Source organism: Lycium barbarum, chromosome 1 (genome assembly GCF_019175385.1).
Source record: "Lycium barbarum isolate Lr01 chromosome 1, ASM1917538v2, whole genome shotgun sequence".
In the NCBI taxonomy this organism is placed as follows: domain Eukaryota; kingdom Viridiplantae; phylum Streptophyta; class Magnoliopsida; order Solanales; family Solanaceae; genus Lycium; species Lycium barbarum.
In genome coordinates, this window is record NC_083337.1 from 124,223,087 (window position 1) to 124,241,960 (window position 18,874).

The 18,874-nt window shown below is 34.5% G+C and overlaps 1 protein-coding gene across 5 annotated transcripts; it reads right to left on the reverse strand.

The window, feature by feature from the left end:
* Positions 1–294: 294 nt before the first annotated feature.
* On the reverse strand, positions 295–8,542 carry LOC132637238 (amino acid transporter AVT1C-like). 5 transcript variants are annotated; one of them, XM_060354372.1, is made up of 13 exons: positions 8,398–8,542; positions 7,294–7,515; positions 5,715–6,040; positions 4,827–5,041; positions 3,760–3,783; positions 3,409–3,589; positions 2,653–2,872; positions 2,226–2,361; positions 2,126–2,147; positions 1,658–1,801; positions 1,390–1,433; positions 1,244–1,306; positions 295–692 (listed from the first exon to the last, which is right to left on the reverse strand). In XM_060354372.1, exons 2-13 carry the CDS (start codon positions 7,494–7,496, stop codon positions 597–599), a joined length of 1,674 nt encoding a protein of 557 aa, XP_060210355.1. In that variant the 5' UTR covers positions 7,497–7,515; positions 8,398–8,542; the 3' UTR covers positions 295–596. The 5 variants fall into 5 exon arrangements, with proteins under 5 accessions (XP_060210355.1, XP_060210341.1, XP_060210351.1 ...); XM_060354358.1 differs by having other exon boundaries at positions 8,312–8,468; XM_060354368.1 differs by lacking the exon at positions 8,398–8,542 and adding an exon at positions 8,284–8,390.
* Positions 8,543–18,874: the final 10,332 nt, after the last annotated feature.

Sequence of the window (18,874 nt, forward strand, 5' to 3'; positions counted from 1 at the left end):
TTTCTCATTTTCAAAATGAGTTGTTATTGGGTCTAGTGTGTTCTTATATGGATAATCATATTTTACTCATATTTATCCATATTTTTATGGGTTAAAGAGAGACTTGAAGCCATATTTACCCACCTGAAATATGAGTGACCCAACTCACTAACATGTGAGTAAAATGGACTAATTTTCTAAATATGGGCTCAGCCACCTCTACTCTTGTTTATGTTTTAAAGGATATCTCTTCCTAACGTATTGAGAAGAAGATTCCAAGACCGAATTAGCATGTAAAACTAAATGAAAGAAAGGTTTGAGATGGAGAAATATGTTTTGCCATATAATATCTGAAATGAGAACTGGATTTGTCCCCTCTAAATAATACAGAAAAAGAGAAAAATTAATGAAATGGAAGTGCATTTTTTTCTCTAAATTACAATGGGACTGCAGATGTCTTTAGAAAAAGGAAAAAAAAAATCATTATCAAAATCACTAGCCCGAAGATGGAATACGGGCTCTCTTCCAATAAATGGGAACTTGTGAAGTCTTTATGATTAGAAACTTAATGTACTCTAGGCTCAAAAATATCTGGTGCCATAGTCAGTATTACAAATTCAGCTCATGCTCTTGATGATATTGTAGAGAGCTGAATAGGACCCGAAAACTGCGGATGCAGTACCTACTATGATAATAAGGACACATATTGTAACCTGCATAGAAAGGATAAGAGAAGAAGTTCCATTACAAGTGAATACTGCTAGCAGCATAGTTAAGTAAAAAAAAATGCTGATAAATTCCTAACTAGTCAAAATGTCTAAGAGTACTGCGCATAACGTCATAATGCAATTGTTTATGGCATATGATGTTTTTCTTCTGATGTTCAAGAAAACATCTTAACTAAAACAAAGTTTAATTAAGTAGTCAAATTTTAATGCCAGAAGCGAAAATAACTTGTTGGTTCTTTTATACTTTTCTTGTTGACAAGGAAAAGAGGAATGCAACACGGAGGACTTCTCAGGGATCACCTCTCCTAGTTCTTTTATACTTTCTTTTGAAAACTATGGTTAATTGTGTGTCCTTATCGCGTGATTTACCTCTTTCATGCATCACATCTAATCTAGAGTAAATGAAGAACTGCAACACAAAGAAGTCTCTGATCCATTTAGGTAAACTAACAAGAAAAGAGAATAGGGAAGGGGTATGGGCTTTACTATTTCCCAGAAACAATCAGATGAAAGCGAGTGCTGAAACCTCTCTATACCTGAAGGCGGCTAGTTTTTCCCTTCAAGATTCTCAGGAAGCAAACACAAGGTAGTATCAGAGTCTGGAATTAGAGCTTCCGTTAGTACAGATTTATGCTGATAAATAACAACAGAAAACAAACTTAAGAGAAAGCATAGGACTCACAACTAGCATTGTAAGTAAAGATCCAATCAATGCCATCACCAAACCTGCAGGATAAATACTAATGCTTAATTCATATAATGCTACACAGAGAAGGAGCACATCTAGCTGGAAATGAAACCATCTGAAATATGCAATAACCCTAAGTTATAGCAAGACCGCTGAGTAGATTAGTCGCATTTGCGATGTACTGTTCCCGAGAGGTTAATGGGATCAAATGCAAATTGCTCAGAATGATAACAATAAGTGGAGTCATAGATGGAAAACCCACCAAAAAAGGGAACAGCAAGACCAACAAGTAATGTGGAGATTGCCAATGCAGTTCTAATGAGGATTGGGTACACGTGAGACTTGGCGTGCTTCGACGGCAACAATTCCTCCAAACACATTGCTACAGGAGATAGGGTCAAAGCAAATGTACATCTAATTAAGGAAGACATTTTCTTTTATGTTTTCAAGCACAAGAAATTCTGGAGATATCACCCCAGAAAATTGCATATATGAAATGAGACAGAATAAAAAGAACAGAATCATTTGACAGGAAGTGCCTTAAATTATAGCTGACGACTTTTGCAGGAGCTAGCATGAAATTATCCAGGTGTTCAAATCTGTTCATTCTTAATGTAGCAGGACCGGAAAAAGTAGGTTTCTTTTCTTCTTTAAGTATCATATTTTAACACACTAGCTGAGGACCAGAATTGCTGACAAATGAAACATCAAATGGATTCAGGAAAAGGATATTTTGTAAAAGGATTAACAACCTGCAAAAGAAGGAGATACAAGTTAATTACATCTTCAAATGGTAGTAGAGAACTCAATCAGAATGTTAGTTTACTTACAGTTGTCCACACAGCAACCTTGGAAGCCATTAATCCTTTGGGCAAATTTAGAGTAAACTGGGATTCAGCTGAGTCCCCAAACATCAGGTATCCCATCACAGCTGTCCCACCATATAACAGAGTCACCATACCAAAACTGCATCCAAATCAAAGCCATCTTCGCAAAATAAGGCTATCATAATAAACTATGGGAACGCAGGATCATTTTCAGAGAAATCTGGTTATGTTGGCATTGATAATCTGCTCTAGAATTCAACCTTGGTACTGATATCACAAAATTGATGAGGCAAGCTTCCCCGTAAGTCTTAAATTTTCCTTACATGAATTGCTAGAGAGAGCTGGAACATGAATTTCTCTCCTAGAGATATTTCCAATTTAATCAACAGACTTCAATAAGCAAGTCATGAGCATCTATGAAAACAAATACCTGGTCAAGAGGACTGCAGGAAATTGATTACGATCCGCTAGGGATGTATATATATTGGGAAAGACCGCATGCCCAGAGTAACAAAATCCATAAAGCCCAATAGCAACAGGAAGAGTTGATACGTTAAGTACAGTCTGTTTGCTTTCAAAGCCTACATGATCCACCAAGCCAGCCCAGTACAAGCAGAGGACCACCAAAACAGAAGCAATAACTCCTCCAACTGAAAATTACAGGCAGTCCATTCAGAATCATGGTTCAACACTTACAAAATGCATGTCAAAACCTCAAAACAAATGGATGAAAGACTAAGGATTATGTTCACTGAAAAATCTATAGCTGCTACGAAACAATCTACAAATGTGAAGATAAATAATAGGTTTCTTATGTATGCGGCCCACATAAGGATAGCCCGAATCAATTTGTTGACATCTGCATCAGATATGATATAACCACAGGATCATTGAAGTACAAATTTCTCCCCTCTATCGAGCCTATGAAAACCTCTGAACTTACTTGTCAGGAGTACAGGATATATATATATATATATATATATATATATATATGCACACCAATTACCCATGTATCTGCATTTTTCTTGTAGGGTTACTGTATGTAGGCACTGTTTCATGAATTGTTCTCTAACCATTGTATCATATGGGTGCATAGGTGCATTGAGGCACACGAGATTGCTATCAGATTATAATATTTTTGATAGTTCATAGATGAAGATACTATTGCAGGAAGTTGGTCACTCACCTGAGATATAACTTAGGACACTGAGGTCACGCAGCCAAACAGTAGGAAGAACAGCCAGGGTGGCTATCACAACAAAAAGATGGCGAGCATCTAACTCAAGCCCACCCAGACTTAGATGTACATTTGGAAATATAGCAGACAAGTTATCACCCTCCAAGATTACGTATTCAACACAAGAGGCCTACGAGCGAAGGACAAACAAATAGAATGAGAAAGCACATATACTACAAAATTTAGAAATGAAGCAATATCAACATGGCCGAGTGCTTTAAATATTAAAGCTATATAACTCATATTGGTTTGGTAGGAAATGCAAAAAGAATGACAAACTTGTAGGCCAGATGAACTTACATATAACTCCACATATAAGATTATCTGCATCCACAAAATTACAACAATACAAAAATGAATCAGTATCAAGAACAAGAAATGTTTTTAAACCTTTATCAGATATAAGATATTTAGCCAAAAGAATATTATAAAGAGATTGGACTTTGTTGGAGTGACAGATTCCTTAAACGAGTTATTCTAGAAAAGTCAATACTGAGTGTTTCTCTTTTTCTTAAGATTTTGGCCTAGATTAATGCATAAAATATCTAATCTCAGCATTTTTGCATATGTAATGTGTTCAAATTAAACTAGCTTCATTTCTTGACGCACACATCAGTAGGTAACAACTTTATTAGCCAAGAGACGTGCTAGTCGATAATACTATTTGGCTATTTAGTAGAGGAAGATCATATTTCTCTTCAAACAGTAGTTTCTACAACTTGTATCTTGATGGTGACATCTCTAAAAGTATCAAACGACCTACATACAGAATATAGTCAGGACTTGCCAAAAGTTCTAGAAATGTTTTACCTCAAGAACTAAGAAAATTTTGGATATTGTCTCAGAATAGAGTCTACTATAGATGAAAGCATAGCATATTCAAGTACAATTAGTTCCTCACATGTTCTCCACTCTCCCGCCCGGGACAGAAAACATTGTTGCCTCCTCTCCTTCGGAGTGCAAACATTCATTAGTAAGGAGAAGCTACTTTGGACTGGCCCTAGCTTAGCCCCAAAAGCTAGCTCAAGAAGTGAGGATTTCCCAAGATCATGTAAGGAGACAATAGCCCATTTCCTCTACCAATGTGGGACACTTAAAAAACCCCTGCCCAGAACTGGACATCTGGAGCATGGACAACATAACAAGTGGGCCCAACCTTGAGTAAACCAAAGGTTAAGAAATGGTCTCTGGACCTAACTCAATATCAAAAGCTAGCTCAAGAGGTGAGAATATTCCAGGACCATATAAAGGGACAACAACCCATTTCCCTCACCAATGTGGGACACTTAGCAAATCCAAATCGGCAAGGCCTTCTATATAACCTGATATAGAAGAATCAAAGACAACTTAAAGTTAATGGAACTTACTGATATAACAATTCGTCCTGTAGTACCAAAAGCAGCCTGACCAATGTCTGGGTACGTCTCAAGCCCTGGTTGGCTATCCAAGCAATACCTCAGCAGCATGCCAGTATAGAAAGAAAGCACGCCAAAGATGAATAATATTGAAAGTCCGGCCCATCCACCTTCCTTCACAGCATAAGGAGTAGAAAGCATTCCTACTCCGCAGAGAACATTCATGCCTGTATGAAACCAAACAAAGAATGTATGAGAAAACATGTTGCTCACTAGCTTTGCGGGCAATCAATTTTGATAGAGAAATACAACCAGGAGCTTTCCTTTTGTCAAAGATGTAACAGACGTTAGAAAGAAGACTGAAAATATTACGTGTAACACTTGCATGATACAATTACATAACTTATCTGAGCCTACAAACAGCTATTATAGATCTAAAGATGCTGCAATATGAAGGTTTGCCACAACTTTAGAAGGAACAAGCCTCATATTTCTGGTTTCTCTACATTCATTTATGATTTAAGAGCATCAGTGTTTCTCAAGAGAAACTCCAAACAATAACAACAACATACCCAGTGAAATTCCAAAAGCTTAAAATTAATCACAACTCTGATATATCATCACAGCTCAAGAAGAATGAATGAAACTAGTCCTTTTGCCTTAAAACTAGAAGACCAAATTTCATTCAACATTAACCAGAAAAAGTGAATAACAATATCATGGCTATGCCACCATAAGCACAATAGTATATATGGAATTAATGTCTTTAGAATAAGCTAAATGGCAGCACTTGGGAACTGTTGATGGCACTACAGTGGTATGTCAATCTTCTGGTGGCATAGTGTTCATCAATAAACTGAAACATCCACTATGACATGAAATTATATTCAGAAAAATTACCATTTATCACTGCTTGGCCATAGGAGCTTTGACGAGACATTGCAAGTCCATGTGCATCCTTGGAGGGTTTGTCATCAGGAAATTTCTTAATAGAAGACTTCCTTGGGTGTAGGGGAGGCAGCAAACCATGAGAACTACGCCTGTGAGCTGGTTTTTCTTCTTCTGGTGGTGATATGAGAGGCTTGTGAAGAGAGGGCAATATCTCAGGAGTGTGTCTTCTTATGAGAGATGAGCCCAAGAATGAGCTTCCTAGCCGAGATAATGAAGGTGTTCCCAAGAAGTTAAGACTTGGAGATGGTACATTACTGTATAGATCCATAGATTGCCTACAAGAAATACTCAAAATGATTAGAATTGGGAAATGCACTAGGAAACCAAATTTGATAAATATTTTGACTTGTAAACTTTGTCCATCTGCATAAGAGACTAAATTCAATTCCTTGTCAAAGATTTACATATGATCATTGCTTTATATAAGTCATAACAGCAACTTGACAACATATCAAATGGTCAATTATTTTAGAGACAGGACGAGAAGTACCAACATCCGAGAACTAAAGAAAACTCATCAGAATATGAAGCATTACATGGAGAGTGCTCTGCTTCATCATAGATCAGCACGGGCTTTCAGCAGCAAATAAACTGTTGCTTGAATGACCCCTTCGAAGCAAGCAAATGCACCTTCCCCACCCATCAGGCATCAGATTGAATAATTTATGAAGGAAAATTCAGTATAAAGAAGTTATGCATTAGCTTTCTTGGTCTCCCAAGGATCCCAGTGATTGGCTATATGTCTTTGCATTCTGGTTTGTATAGTTTCCAAATTGAAACTCTTTAATTAAAATGCTCTTCAGACAGGGCCAGGAAATCTTAGGCCTTGCCGCACTATAAGTACCAAATCCATCACTGGATATCTATGATTCCAATAGTTAGAATCGAATCGTTGGAAGGTTTTAGCTCCAAATCCTTAAATTATTCAAGAAAACTGAACGTAAGATGGTTGTCATTACCCTTTAAAAATAAATTTACATTGGTTCAAGTTTGAAAATTGATCCAACTTCTCCTTCAAATGAAATCTAAAGTAAATGACCTCACTTCACATGCTTACATCAATCAACATGCTAACAAGTGACCAAAGAAGAAATGAAATTACGCTACATACAACACAATGTGCCTATGAAGTCAAAATGTTAATTCTGAAGAAATTCAAAAGTTAAATTTAAAAAAAAGGGCGGGGGGGCAAATAATTCAATCCACAAAATAGAATCGATTCTGCCATCTAGGAAGAAAAAAACACTAAGGATTTTTGTTTGTCTTATTTTCCTTTTTAGTCTGTTTTAAAAAGAATGCATCTTTCCTTTTTTGAAAACTCTTTAATTTCAACTTTCCACCTAGCATGTTTAAGACCACAAGATTAAAGGACATTTTGATACATTCTACATATGTTCAATTTAACATCAGAAGATTCAAAAGTTTTCTTTACTTTCTTAAACTCCGTGCCAAGTCAAAACCAGACAAACAAATTGAAATGAAGGTAGTGTTTAATAAACTGGTCCTAGGCAAGGAACAGGTGAAATACCTGTAACTCTGAGGCCAAGCAGAGGTTAAGGAATTAGGTTTGCTTTGCTGGCGATTATTATCATCATCATTATCATTGGAGTAATTGGAAAAATCAGATTCATTTCCTTCTTCATTTTCATCTTTGTCCAAATGCTTCCCCTGTTCATCATCCTCTTCTTCACTCTCTATGTAGAAACTCTGTTCAGATATGGAATTCTTCATGTTTTATCTCCCTTCAAACCTACACAGCAAATTTCACCAAATCAGACTGAAAAATGTAACACAATAACAACAACAACAACAACATATCCAGTGTAATTCCAAAAGTGGGGTCTAGGGAGGGTAGGATGTACACAGATCCTATCCTTGCCTTTGTAGGATAGGAAGGTTGTTTCCGATAGACGTAGGCTCAAAAGCAAAGAAATCAAAACATGTTTGCAAGAAAAAATGACAGCGCAATAGCAAGATACAAAACAACTAAAACAAGATAACAAGACAGGCTAGAAAGAAAAAGATAATGGCAACAAAGTGGCAAGATGGACAAAAAATGTAACATAGTAGTGAATCAAACACCCAATTAGTTCCATGAGGATTGCTATTTCTACATCTACATATAAAAATACATGCATGTGGACGTAAACTTGTAATTCAAAACATTTACGGGCATTCCATTAGATGTAAACACATTTTATGTATAAAAGAATCGCACTTATACAAGGAAAAATGAATGATAACTCGAATCAGAAGCCAGATTTGAAATTGGGTTGAATTTGAAAAACCAAAAATAAGAAAGAAATAAAAGGAAATTAAATAATGATTGGCTGTTGGTACAATGTAAAACTAATGGTGACAAATGGAAGAAGTTGAAAAAAACTTTCAACTTTTTTCAGATCCGAATTTGCAGATTCGAGAATCATGGTGTTGTAGTTTCTCTCTCTCACACACACACAAAAGAGAAAGAGACATATATAGAAAACACAAAACTTTCTATAAAAGGAAATATACAGACTTTTGTAGTAGAAAAGAAGTTGCAATACCAGATGATTCCAGAGATATGAATGTCAAAAAGAAGTGAAAAGGCGCCCTTTTTTTTCTGTGCAACTAGGAAAATGTTAGAGCTTACACTGGATTTGAATGTGCTATTTATAGACAAATAATTAGAGACACAGGAAAATGCGTCAAGGTAACAATCATGCTTCCAAGTTGGTTTTGGAAAGGCAACTATTTTGAGTTGAACATTTTCCAGCGCACCCCCACGTGTATTTTGGTTTTTCTTTTGTCTTAAATATTTTTTATTTTATTTGAAATTTGGTGAATGAATGAGCTTTCTCGGCTCTTTAATAAATCCTAGTAAAGAGTTATTTGCATAAATAGAATACTTTCATGTCATTATTTAAGTTTTAATCTCATTTAAATAAGTTTTAGCAAAAATAGCATGTAGATCAAAATTTGTTTGTAAGTCCTAACAGAAGTTGAAATAGATGGACAAGTACCTTATTACAAGTCTCGGCGGATCACTAGAATATTAGTGCAAATAATATTGTAATTTTAAAACAAATTGTTCACAAGTCATGAAAGAGATCACTAAGAATGTCCGGTTCAAAGTAATATGTTGTCAAGTACACGTTAAAACAAATGTATATGAATTTCTCATAAAACTTCAAGGCTTAATGCATATGCAGCCCCTGAACTTATCTTTTTTTTTTTTGGCACCTTAACTAAGAATTGTTCATATTGAACCCCTAAACTTGTCCTCAAGTGTGTCTATCAAACACAATTTGACTTACATAGTATTCTATCTTCAATGTAGCAACATGCTAATATATATTCTAATTTAATTATGCTATCTTTTAGCTAAGATTAACAGCAATTGAGAAGGAAAAAAAGAGTAAGCTCTTAATTAAGCTGACAGTGGAAGAGCAAAACTAGCAGAAACCGACACATTCATGACCTAAAGAATAGCTTCCCACACGTTTAAAAGATTACTTCACCTTCATTACCACAATTTAATTTTTGCTTTTAATAAAAATCAGATTTAGAGGGTTTAATAGACACGCTTGAGGATGAGTTCAGGGGTTCAATCGGAACAACACTTAATTGAGATGTCAAAATGGAAAAAAGGGACAAGTTTAGGGCGTTGCATATGCATTAAGCCAAACTTCAATTGTTGCTGACATTTGAGGGTCCCATTAGCATGCATCCAGTAGGAATTGAACCTATGAATGTGTCAATTATGATTTGGGCGCTTTAACCATTCAGCCATGGATGCTTAGCAGGGATCCTCGTACATGGTGAATAACCAAATTTCAATTGAAACGAAATCTTTAGGAGAAATCAATGAAAGTTAGGAGGAATCAATGAAATTTAGAAGAAATCAATGAGAGGACATCAATTCAAATCCTGAATTTTCAAATTGAGAGATATTGAGATCGAGATCAAGAATATTCAGGTTAATTTCTAATTCCCCACCACTATAAGACTACAACAACAACATCGCAGTGAAATTTCACAATGTGGGATCAGGGGAAGATAAAGTGTATGCAGATCTTATCCCTACCTTGGAAGGTAGGGAGGTTGTTTCCGAAAGACTCTCAGCTCAAGAGAAAGCATGGCAAAATACATGTTATATCTGTAACGTATGATCAATGTAAGACTAGAAATGTGAAATTCTCTTCCAAAAAGGAAGAAAGCAGATGATTTGATTATTTAGTGATGAATCCATGACGCATCGATTTATAGGTACTAAATTGTACAATATACATGATATTTTTGTAACGTATGATCGATAATGTCAAAGTTAAGCAGCTAAATTAGTATAAAAGTTTTCAGCTCTAACATTCTTTATTAAAAAGTTTAACACATAAGATGACGAAAACCAATTTGAGTTCGTTCTTTTTGTAAATTACTCCCTCCCGTCAATTTGCCGGATTGACCTTCGCGGGGGTGGTCTTTAATTTTTACCCCTAAAAATAGTGGTCTTTAAATTTTGTCCTTCAGATAGAAATTTTGCCTGAGGCCGAATTTTGCATGGACATATTTGCAAATTTGTCTTGCGAAATTCTGTCTTACGATTTTTTTTTTATTGAGCTGGAGTTCAAACCCATAACCTCGGGTTGTTAGGCGAAGGGCAAAACTTAAAGACCACCAATTTGAGGGCAAAAATTAAAGACCACCCCAAATGAAAGACAATCCGTGCAAAAAAAAAAAAAGAAAAAAAAATGTCTAGTACTTAGCTATTTGCACACCCTTTAAGAAAAGGGGTCCGCACGATTGCCTTCAAAGGCATTGGTCTTTAATTTTTGTCCCTCAAATTGGTGGTCTTTAATTTTTTCCCGCCGTCTAATATCTCGAGGTCCTGGGTTCAAACCCCGACTCAATTAAAAAAAAAATCGCAAGGTAAAGTTTCGTAGCAAAATTAGGCCTATTTGGGCAAAAGTTAGGCCTCAAGGCAGAGTTTTGCAAAATTTCAACTGAATAAAAAAAAAATTGCCTTAATGCAAACCTCTACCTTCTCAAACACTGCCTGATCATGCAGAGTTCTGTCTTGCGAATCCAAACTCTACCTTGCGAATTTTTTTAAATTTTTAACTAAGCAGAGGTTCGAACCTGGAACCAAGGAATTTTTAGCGAAGGGAAAAATGAAAAGACCACCAATTTGAGGGGTAAAAATTAAAGACCAGTGCCTTTGAAGGGCATTCCGCAAAAAAAAAAAAAAAAAGATAATTTGACTAAACTACTCTTAATTAAATAGGCATTGAGATTTGGTCACTTAACACTTAATAAGGGAAAATCTGAAAAAATAAGGTTAAATCTTTTTTAATTTGGTAAGTGAACACTCTTTTTTTAATCAGAGTAAGTCATATATAAAAATAATAATAATAATAATAATAATAAAAAAGGTTGATGCCTGTAGACATGTATAATTATCGCAAAAATGCTTATCACTGAAACCTGGTTGAAAAAGCTTTTGGTACCAAACTTTTGTCATAACGGTCTTTTGTGGTACTTCCCCCTAAACCCGTCAATCGGTTCAGTTAAACCGGTTAAAATTGGGAACCGGAACCGGTTAACCGGTTTCGGTTAACCATTTAAAAGGTTATCGGTCCGGTTCCGATATTTTTGAAACCAGAACCGATTAAACCGGTAAAATCGAAATCGGACCGGTTAAACCGGTTTAACCGGTGAAATTTAAAAAAAAAAAATAGCCATTGGGAGGTTGGGCCTGTGCCAACGGTCCATTTGCAAAAATGGCCGTTGCGAAACGGTCATAAAATTATTTTTTGGCCCCCAACCCCCCAAACTTTTTTTTTAACACTTTAACCCATCCCCCACCCCTATATAAACCCTTCTTCATTTTCATTTTAATTCACACAAATTCACTCTTCTTCATCTTTCTCTCAAACCTCAATCTCTCAATTATAGTCACTTTGCAATAATTAGCCACAAAGTCTTATTATAGTTTCAACTTTCAATTATTAATTTTGCAATTATAATATTGTTGGTGGAGTTGGTGATTTTGCAACAATCCGAAGTAGCTTTGGTGGATTTGCAATTCTAGCCGCCTTCACTTTGTTGGAAATTAATCCGGCAATTTGGTACCTTCGTTCCAACTCTATCTTTATTTTTCGCAATTTAATTCTAGCAATTTATTTTTCGCAATTTAATTCTAGCAATTTAATTTGTTGTAATTTATTTTCTTGTGATTTATTTTCTTGTGATTTAAATTAATTCTATTTAATAATGTCAAAGAGATTAAGACGTGGTGCCGGTAGTAGTAGTGGTATTGTTAGGGGTAGGCTTAATGAGGAAACATTTGTGGAAGAAACACCTAATTTAGGTATTGATGTTGGTGGAAATAATCCACTTTTAGGTCATGAGGCAATGCAACAACATTTTACCGACACTTTTAATGAAGACTTAGATGATGATGATGAAACACAACCGCCCCCCCCCGAAAATCCCATAGGAGATACATGTCCTGCACAATCACATACACAAGACAAACCGCCTAGAACTCGTAAGCCAACAGCTAAAGTTTGAAAATTTATGACTAAGAATAGGGAAAATCAATCAGCTACATGTACCCTATGTGGACAAGTATTTAGTTTTAAGTAAGGAACTGGTAAGGATGGTGGAACGGGTATACTAAATGCTCATATGAGAACCAAACATATGGATGTTTGGGGAGAGCAAACGGGTTCAAATGTGTGTGTGTGGGGGGGGGGGGGGGGGGATTCAAATAACGATAGACCCACGAACCGGTAAAAATTTTAAGTATGACAAGAAAAAAGAGCGTGTAGAAATAGCTAAAATGGTAACTTATGATTGTTTACCATTTTCCTTTCCCTCAGGTTTGGGGTTTGTTACTTACATTCAACGTTGTTATAATCCGTTATTTGAGGGTATTCCTAGAAGTACTTGTAAAACCGATGTTATAGATTTGTTTAAAAAATATAAATTTTATTTGCGCCATGTATTTAATTCTTTAAATTGTAATGTTTGTCTTACCGCTGATTTGGGTCTTAGTCTTAACAAGTTAGATTTTTTTGCTATTACATGTCATTGGGTTGATGACAACTGGGTTATGCAAAAAAGAATTATAACTTTTTTATATGATGAAGGAAAAGATCGTCACGATGGAAAATTTTTAGCCGATTCAATGTTTACTATTATGAGATTTTTTAACATTTATAGAAAAACACTTTGTATTGCTTTAGATAATGCTTCTAATAATACAAAGGCGATAGGTCTTATAAAAAGAGAACTAAACCCTCCGCTAAGAAATATTTTTCATGTAAGATGTAGTTGTCACATTTTAAACTTAATTGTTAAAGATGGTCTTGTGCATTTTGAAGATTCTGTTCAAAAAGTTAGAGATGCGATTGCGTTTCTTTTTTGTAATGCTAATAGAGGAAGAATTAGAGATTTTAAGAATGTTTGTGTGGAAAATAACCTTAGACCTAAGAAAATTCAAGTAGAAATTGAGATTAGATGGAACTACACTTACATTATGCTACAACAAGCATATGAATATAGGATTCTCATACAACAAGTTCACAACAAATATAATACTGATAGTGATGATTGGTTAAATTATTCGCATTGGGAAGATGTTAAAGAATGTGTTGAACTCTTAGAAAATTTTTATAATGCAACTCTTGCTTTTTCTAGATAATTCTATCCCACGGTAACCGGAATTTTAGCCTACTTAGCGGAAATAACTAGAGTTTTACAAGAGTATAAATATAAACCCGATTATCAAGTAGCTATTTTTGAAATGATAATCAAATTTAAGAAGTATTTTTTTCCCATCCCAACTTTATTTATATTGGGTTCTCTTTTAAATCCTTGTTTAAAAGTGTCTTATACTAAAAATTTGGTTAGTCAAATTTATACATTTTTAGAAATTGAAGAGGGAGTTCAGCCATCTTTAGCTGAAGTCGAACTCGCTATTGATGATGAGTTTAGAAAAATTTTTACTCATTATTCTAGTTTGGAAGAACGTGCTACACCCGTTGCTCCACGCCCTACTACTTCTCAGAGTAGCAAAAAGGGCTTGTCGGGTTTAAAAGTTTTACATTCACAGCCAATTTAAGTTTTACATTCACATTACAAGTATATTCTTAGTATATTTTAGTTATTTTAGTTATATATATATATCTATAAGTTATACATATATATAAGTTATAATGTTATATATAACTTAAACATATATTTATATATATTAAGTCATATAACCTAAGTATATTGATACATATATTGATATATATATATATATATATATAAGTATATTCTTACCATATTTTAGGTATATATATATATATATATATATATATATATATATAAGTATACTATATATTATAAATATATTCTTAGTATATTTTAGTTATATATATATATTAAGTTATATAACCTAAGTATATTGATATATATATATATAAGTATATTCTTACTATATTTTAGGTATATATATATATATATATATATATATATATATATATATATATATATATATATATATATATATGTATACGTATATTCTGTATTGTTGTTAGCCTGTTAGTCAGTAAATATTTAAATTTTACTTATAAACTTGTATAACATATGTAAATATACCTACAATATACTAATAAATACTATAATATATATATATATATATATATATATATATATATATATATAATACAAAAAACAAAAAAAAACATGTTTTGGACACTTTAAACCGGATCGGTTCCGGTTTGAGATTTCAAACCGGTAAACCGGAACCGGTTAAACGGTTCCGGTTTTTTAACCGGAAACCGGCCGGTTCCCTAACCGGTTACCGGTCCGGTTCCGGTTAAACCGGTTGCCAGGTTTACTTCCCCCCCAAAAGAGTTAATGATTAAAAGAATGGTGCCAAAGAAGCAGACATTGGAAATATATATGCAGAGTGTCACATGGAAGTGAGAAGCTGAAAGAACGGTCACCAGAATGGGTCTGGTACAACTAGAATGATCATAAGAAAGGAAATGTAAGGGGTGTTCTATTTATTACGGAGGAGACGTAAGCCTCAAGACAAGTAAACTTTCATAAATTTTTAATTTTCTAATTTTTACTTTAGTAAAATAACATAATGACACAAAAACAATATGCAAAAGGTTCATTCAGTGTTTAAGAATATTAAAGAAACTCATACAAACAAGATATCTAGTATACGTATATTTTTACAAGTATAAGCAATGCAATAATTAGAATTATAATGAGATACAAATCATTATATTTCACAACTTTCAAAGACCAAATAATTGACAAATCACAATATTTTTTAAAAAATATTATCAAACTACACATATTACCTCCCTAAAAGTAAATAATCAATAAAATATTATTAGTACTTTAATTTAAAATATTACTATTTCATTAATGAACATAACATTGCTTTCAAATAGTAATATAATAAAACTCTGATATTTGTTTAGAGACATAAAACTAAGATATGAAGACCAATAGAGAGTGATGATATAAATTTCGGTTGTCTAGCTATTTCAGAAGAATGTTTAAATGATATTCAGCCTCACGATGTTCTCAATTAGTAATTATGCAATAATATGACTCATTATACGATTTACTCTCAATCGTCATAGTTTCATAGATGAATTGAACTTCTACTATTCATTTATTAATGAATTTGAGGGCCAACAATGCTAATTAGGAAATTTGATACATGATTATGATAGAAACTATAAAGCAAGCCTGGAGCGTTAGGCGAATTTAGAACGTATAATCGGGTACGCTTGACATAAATCTCATAAAATTAAGTCCACATATAAATCTCAGGACGTTTTTCAAGTGCCCTGTCCAAGGGAGAGTCCCCAAAAAAACTGTTAAAATAGAGGGTAGATTTTAAAAAAATAATAGGAACTGCAAAAGGAGGAGAATTTTGGCCGAACTGCGGCATAATGCTGGGAAGTAGTCAGCAGAAATTACTCAAGTCTCTGCCGAGATGTAGATATTCTGATACCAAAGCTAATCAAATATTTTAACTTCAAATAACTATTTTTAATCAAATAGTAAAAAATGCTTTTCATAAAACAACTAATAAAGTGTTTCCTAAACAACTTCATAAAAGAAGTGTTTCCTAAACAATATCTTTTAATTCACAAAATCAATTCTTTGGCAATTATAGGCATATAGTTTTCAGAAGGAAAAAAACAGGCACCAGTAATTTCTAAACCAACAGCCACCTAAACATTAGGCACATGGCCAAACAATGTAATGACTCATGAGCATTTGTGGGTAGAATGCAGTCATGCACTAGTTCAGGCAAAGACAGCCCACTCCTGATTCCAATGTCCAACATGTGGGCCGTGGGGGATGTATAGTTAATATATTTACTTAAAAATTTAGTCATATAATTGTAAATAAACTATAGTAGTATTATATGTCTAATAAGGCAAGTCATGTTACCTGTCGTGGCAGACACTTGTGTCTCTCTCCATATGTAATGAAGATTGAGATTTGGAAATATGTACACAAATAATTTTAAACCGATATTATCTGAAAATTTTAAAGCCACTAACCTAATAAAGTAATGTCTTAGAAACAAGAAACATTTTTCCAGATCTGCAAATCCATTCATTAGAAATTAAAAGTAATTGAAGTTTTTCTGGATAACTTTTTCTTTATCGATTCTCCGCATTTGCTGTTATGTTGTCTACGGTCATTCAACATCTCATCTAACAAAGGAAATAAAATATTAGCAATAATTTGTTGAGTAACATTGAACACAATTGGTTGCACACCACCTAAATTCTTAAAGTAAGGACCAACATCGATATTATAATTCTTTACAGTACTTAATCTGTTTTTCTTTTCACCCACACTAACAATTCTCTTTGTTGTTCTCTTTTATTTCTCCCTTGCTCTCACAGTTCTTGTTTGCTTTCTTGCTTACTTGAGTACACATACATCTCAAATGACCAATGACCACCTCTATTTATAGGTGGTGAAGAATTTAGTTGATGTATTATTCTAGAATTATACCTTTGTCACGACCCTAATTATCGATCATGCGGGCACCTACTTTATTATCACTAGTAGGCGAACCCTTACCTGTTAACCCATTAATCACTAGCCAATTTTAACTTCTTTAATCATTTATACTCAAACAATCAATGATCACGTGAATGAATAAATAAATAAAACAATTCCTAATTAATAGATAATATTAGTGCGGAAGTTTTAACTATTACACCCCCAAGATCTGAAAGTCATCGTATAAGGACTCTGATTAACAATGTCTAAAGAATGAAGTATATCTCAAATATAATAACAAAGAATGTCTGGAATAAAAATAGACATCTGGAAAGAGAGATCTTCAGGTGGCATGGCATGGCATGGATAGAAGCTCACCCTCGGATCTGATCGAGCAAGCTAGAGATGTAGTCTGGATAAAATCTCTGAAACACAATCTGCACTAAAAAAGGGTGCAGCAACTAGTATCAGTACAAACATTATGTACCGGTAAGCATCATAGGCCGAGTAAGATTAGTTCACGTATATAAGCATAAAATCAACAAGATAAACAGATAGGCACTTAATACTCAAATCCAAGTCACAGAATATCCCATAACAGAGTCAAAGCCTAAGATGGAGCTTCTAAACCACAAGTCTGTCAAGTTTCAATAAACTCATCTGATAATCACATGTCCAAGTTCCGTCCCTAGGTAGAGTCACTAATCCACCATTTAACTCAGTCAATGGTCATATTGATATCACAATAGACATTCAACATCCGTATCAAAATCAGAACCAAACGAGCATATAATAATGCAGAATAAAATTTAATGATGTGCAATGCAAAATATGATAATGTGCAATGCAATGCACTGGCCAATCACTCGAACTGTACACACATGCTAACGGATGTCATTGCTCAGTAGTCATGACCTGCAAGGGACCCATGGTGTCCATGTACAACTCGTTCCGGACTCACTCCTCGAACCCGAGCATAAACCTCCGCTCCGAAAAGAACCTCGGACGCGGGCCACATCAATATATCCCTCGTTTCCGGAATGAACCTTGGACCACGAGCCATAATCTAGGTCACATATGTGCCTTTCCATATATTTGTACGTAACGGTATTTCCTGCCTTTTATTATCCATGCTCAAATCATCAAGTACCAGTATCAAATAGTATCACAAGTTCAACAAGAAGATTATATTTACTTTTTTACTAATTTCACATCACATGTATGTCTCAACGTATTCCAGTTCATTAGTATGTATGGACTATGAACAATTAGCAACATCAATGTCAAACACAAGGCATCATGCCACAAGTCTTCCAAACCATTTCCATCATGCATGAGTGTATGAATGCATAAATAAGTGTAAACATGGTAAATCAATGCAAACCAATAAAGCAACAGTGAAGGTACAAGTCACAAGCCACAAGTCATATCAAGACTTGGATCAACTCAACCATGAAATGAATCGTACAAACCGTCTCAACCAACATAAGAGTCTATGTTCCTCTTTACTTCCACACATAGCAAGTACGCCTCATAACTAAGTCTTGAATCACCAAGATGCTACATTTTTCTATATATTATCATCAACAGTAAATCATACATCAAGTTTTCATCTACATGCTGTTAGCAGTTTATATCACAATTCAAGCCTAAACTCATTATCCTTCCTTTCTCCGATAATATATGTCATAATAAGAGAGTGTAGTGCGTTTTTTCTCATTCCTTCCGGTAAAAACCAGAACTTATCCCCGAAATTTCAACCACATGTCTAAATGACCTACATAATCCTGTGATACGCTCCTTTACGGGTCTGGATTTTTCGCGTCGTTTCAGTCGTTGTGGTCGACGGGGAAGAAAGAAATGAATGAATGTTCTTTTGGGAAAATGTATAATAATACACCTACCGAGACGTGCGGGAAAGGCTATGCTAGGGCGTGTGGTCGATGGCTTGGGAGTACCAATTGATGGAAGGGGGGCTCTAAGAGATCACGAGCGAAGACGTGTGGAAGTGAAAGCCCCTGGGAGTACAACACGATAATTTAGGTAATAAGTCTAATCACACTAACAGGGCAACGAGCCACCATCGA

Excerpts from the sequence above, each read along its gene's own strand:
- LOC132637238 (XM_060354372.1), bottom strand. The coding sequence starts at position 7,496 with ATGAAGAATTCCATATCTGAACAGAGTTTCTACATAGAGAGTGAAGAA. Across the intron at positions 6,041-7,293 it reads GCTTGGCCTCAGAGTTACAG|GCAATCTATGGATCTATACA; the intron begins GTATTTCACCTG and ends TATTTCTTGTAG. Across the intron at positions 1,802-2,125 it reads TGTTAATCCTTTTACAAAAT|TTGCTTTGACCCTATCTCCT; the intron begins ATCCTTTTCCTG and ends TTAGATGTACAT.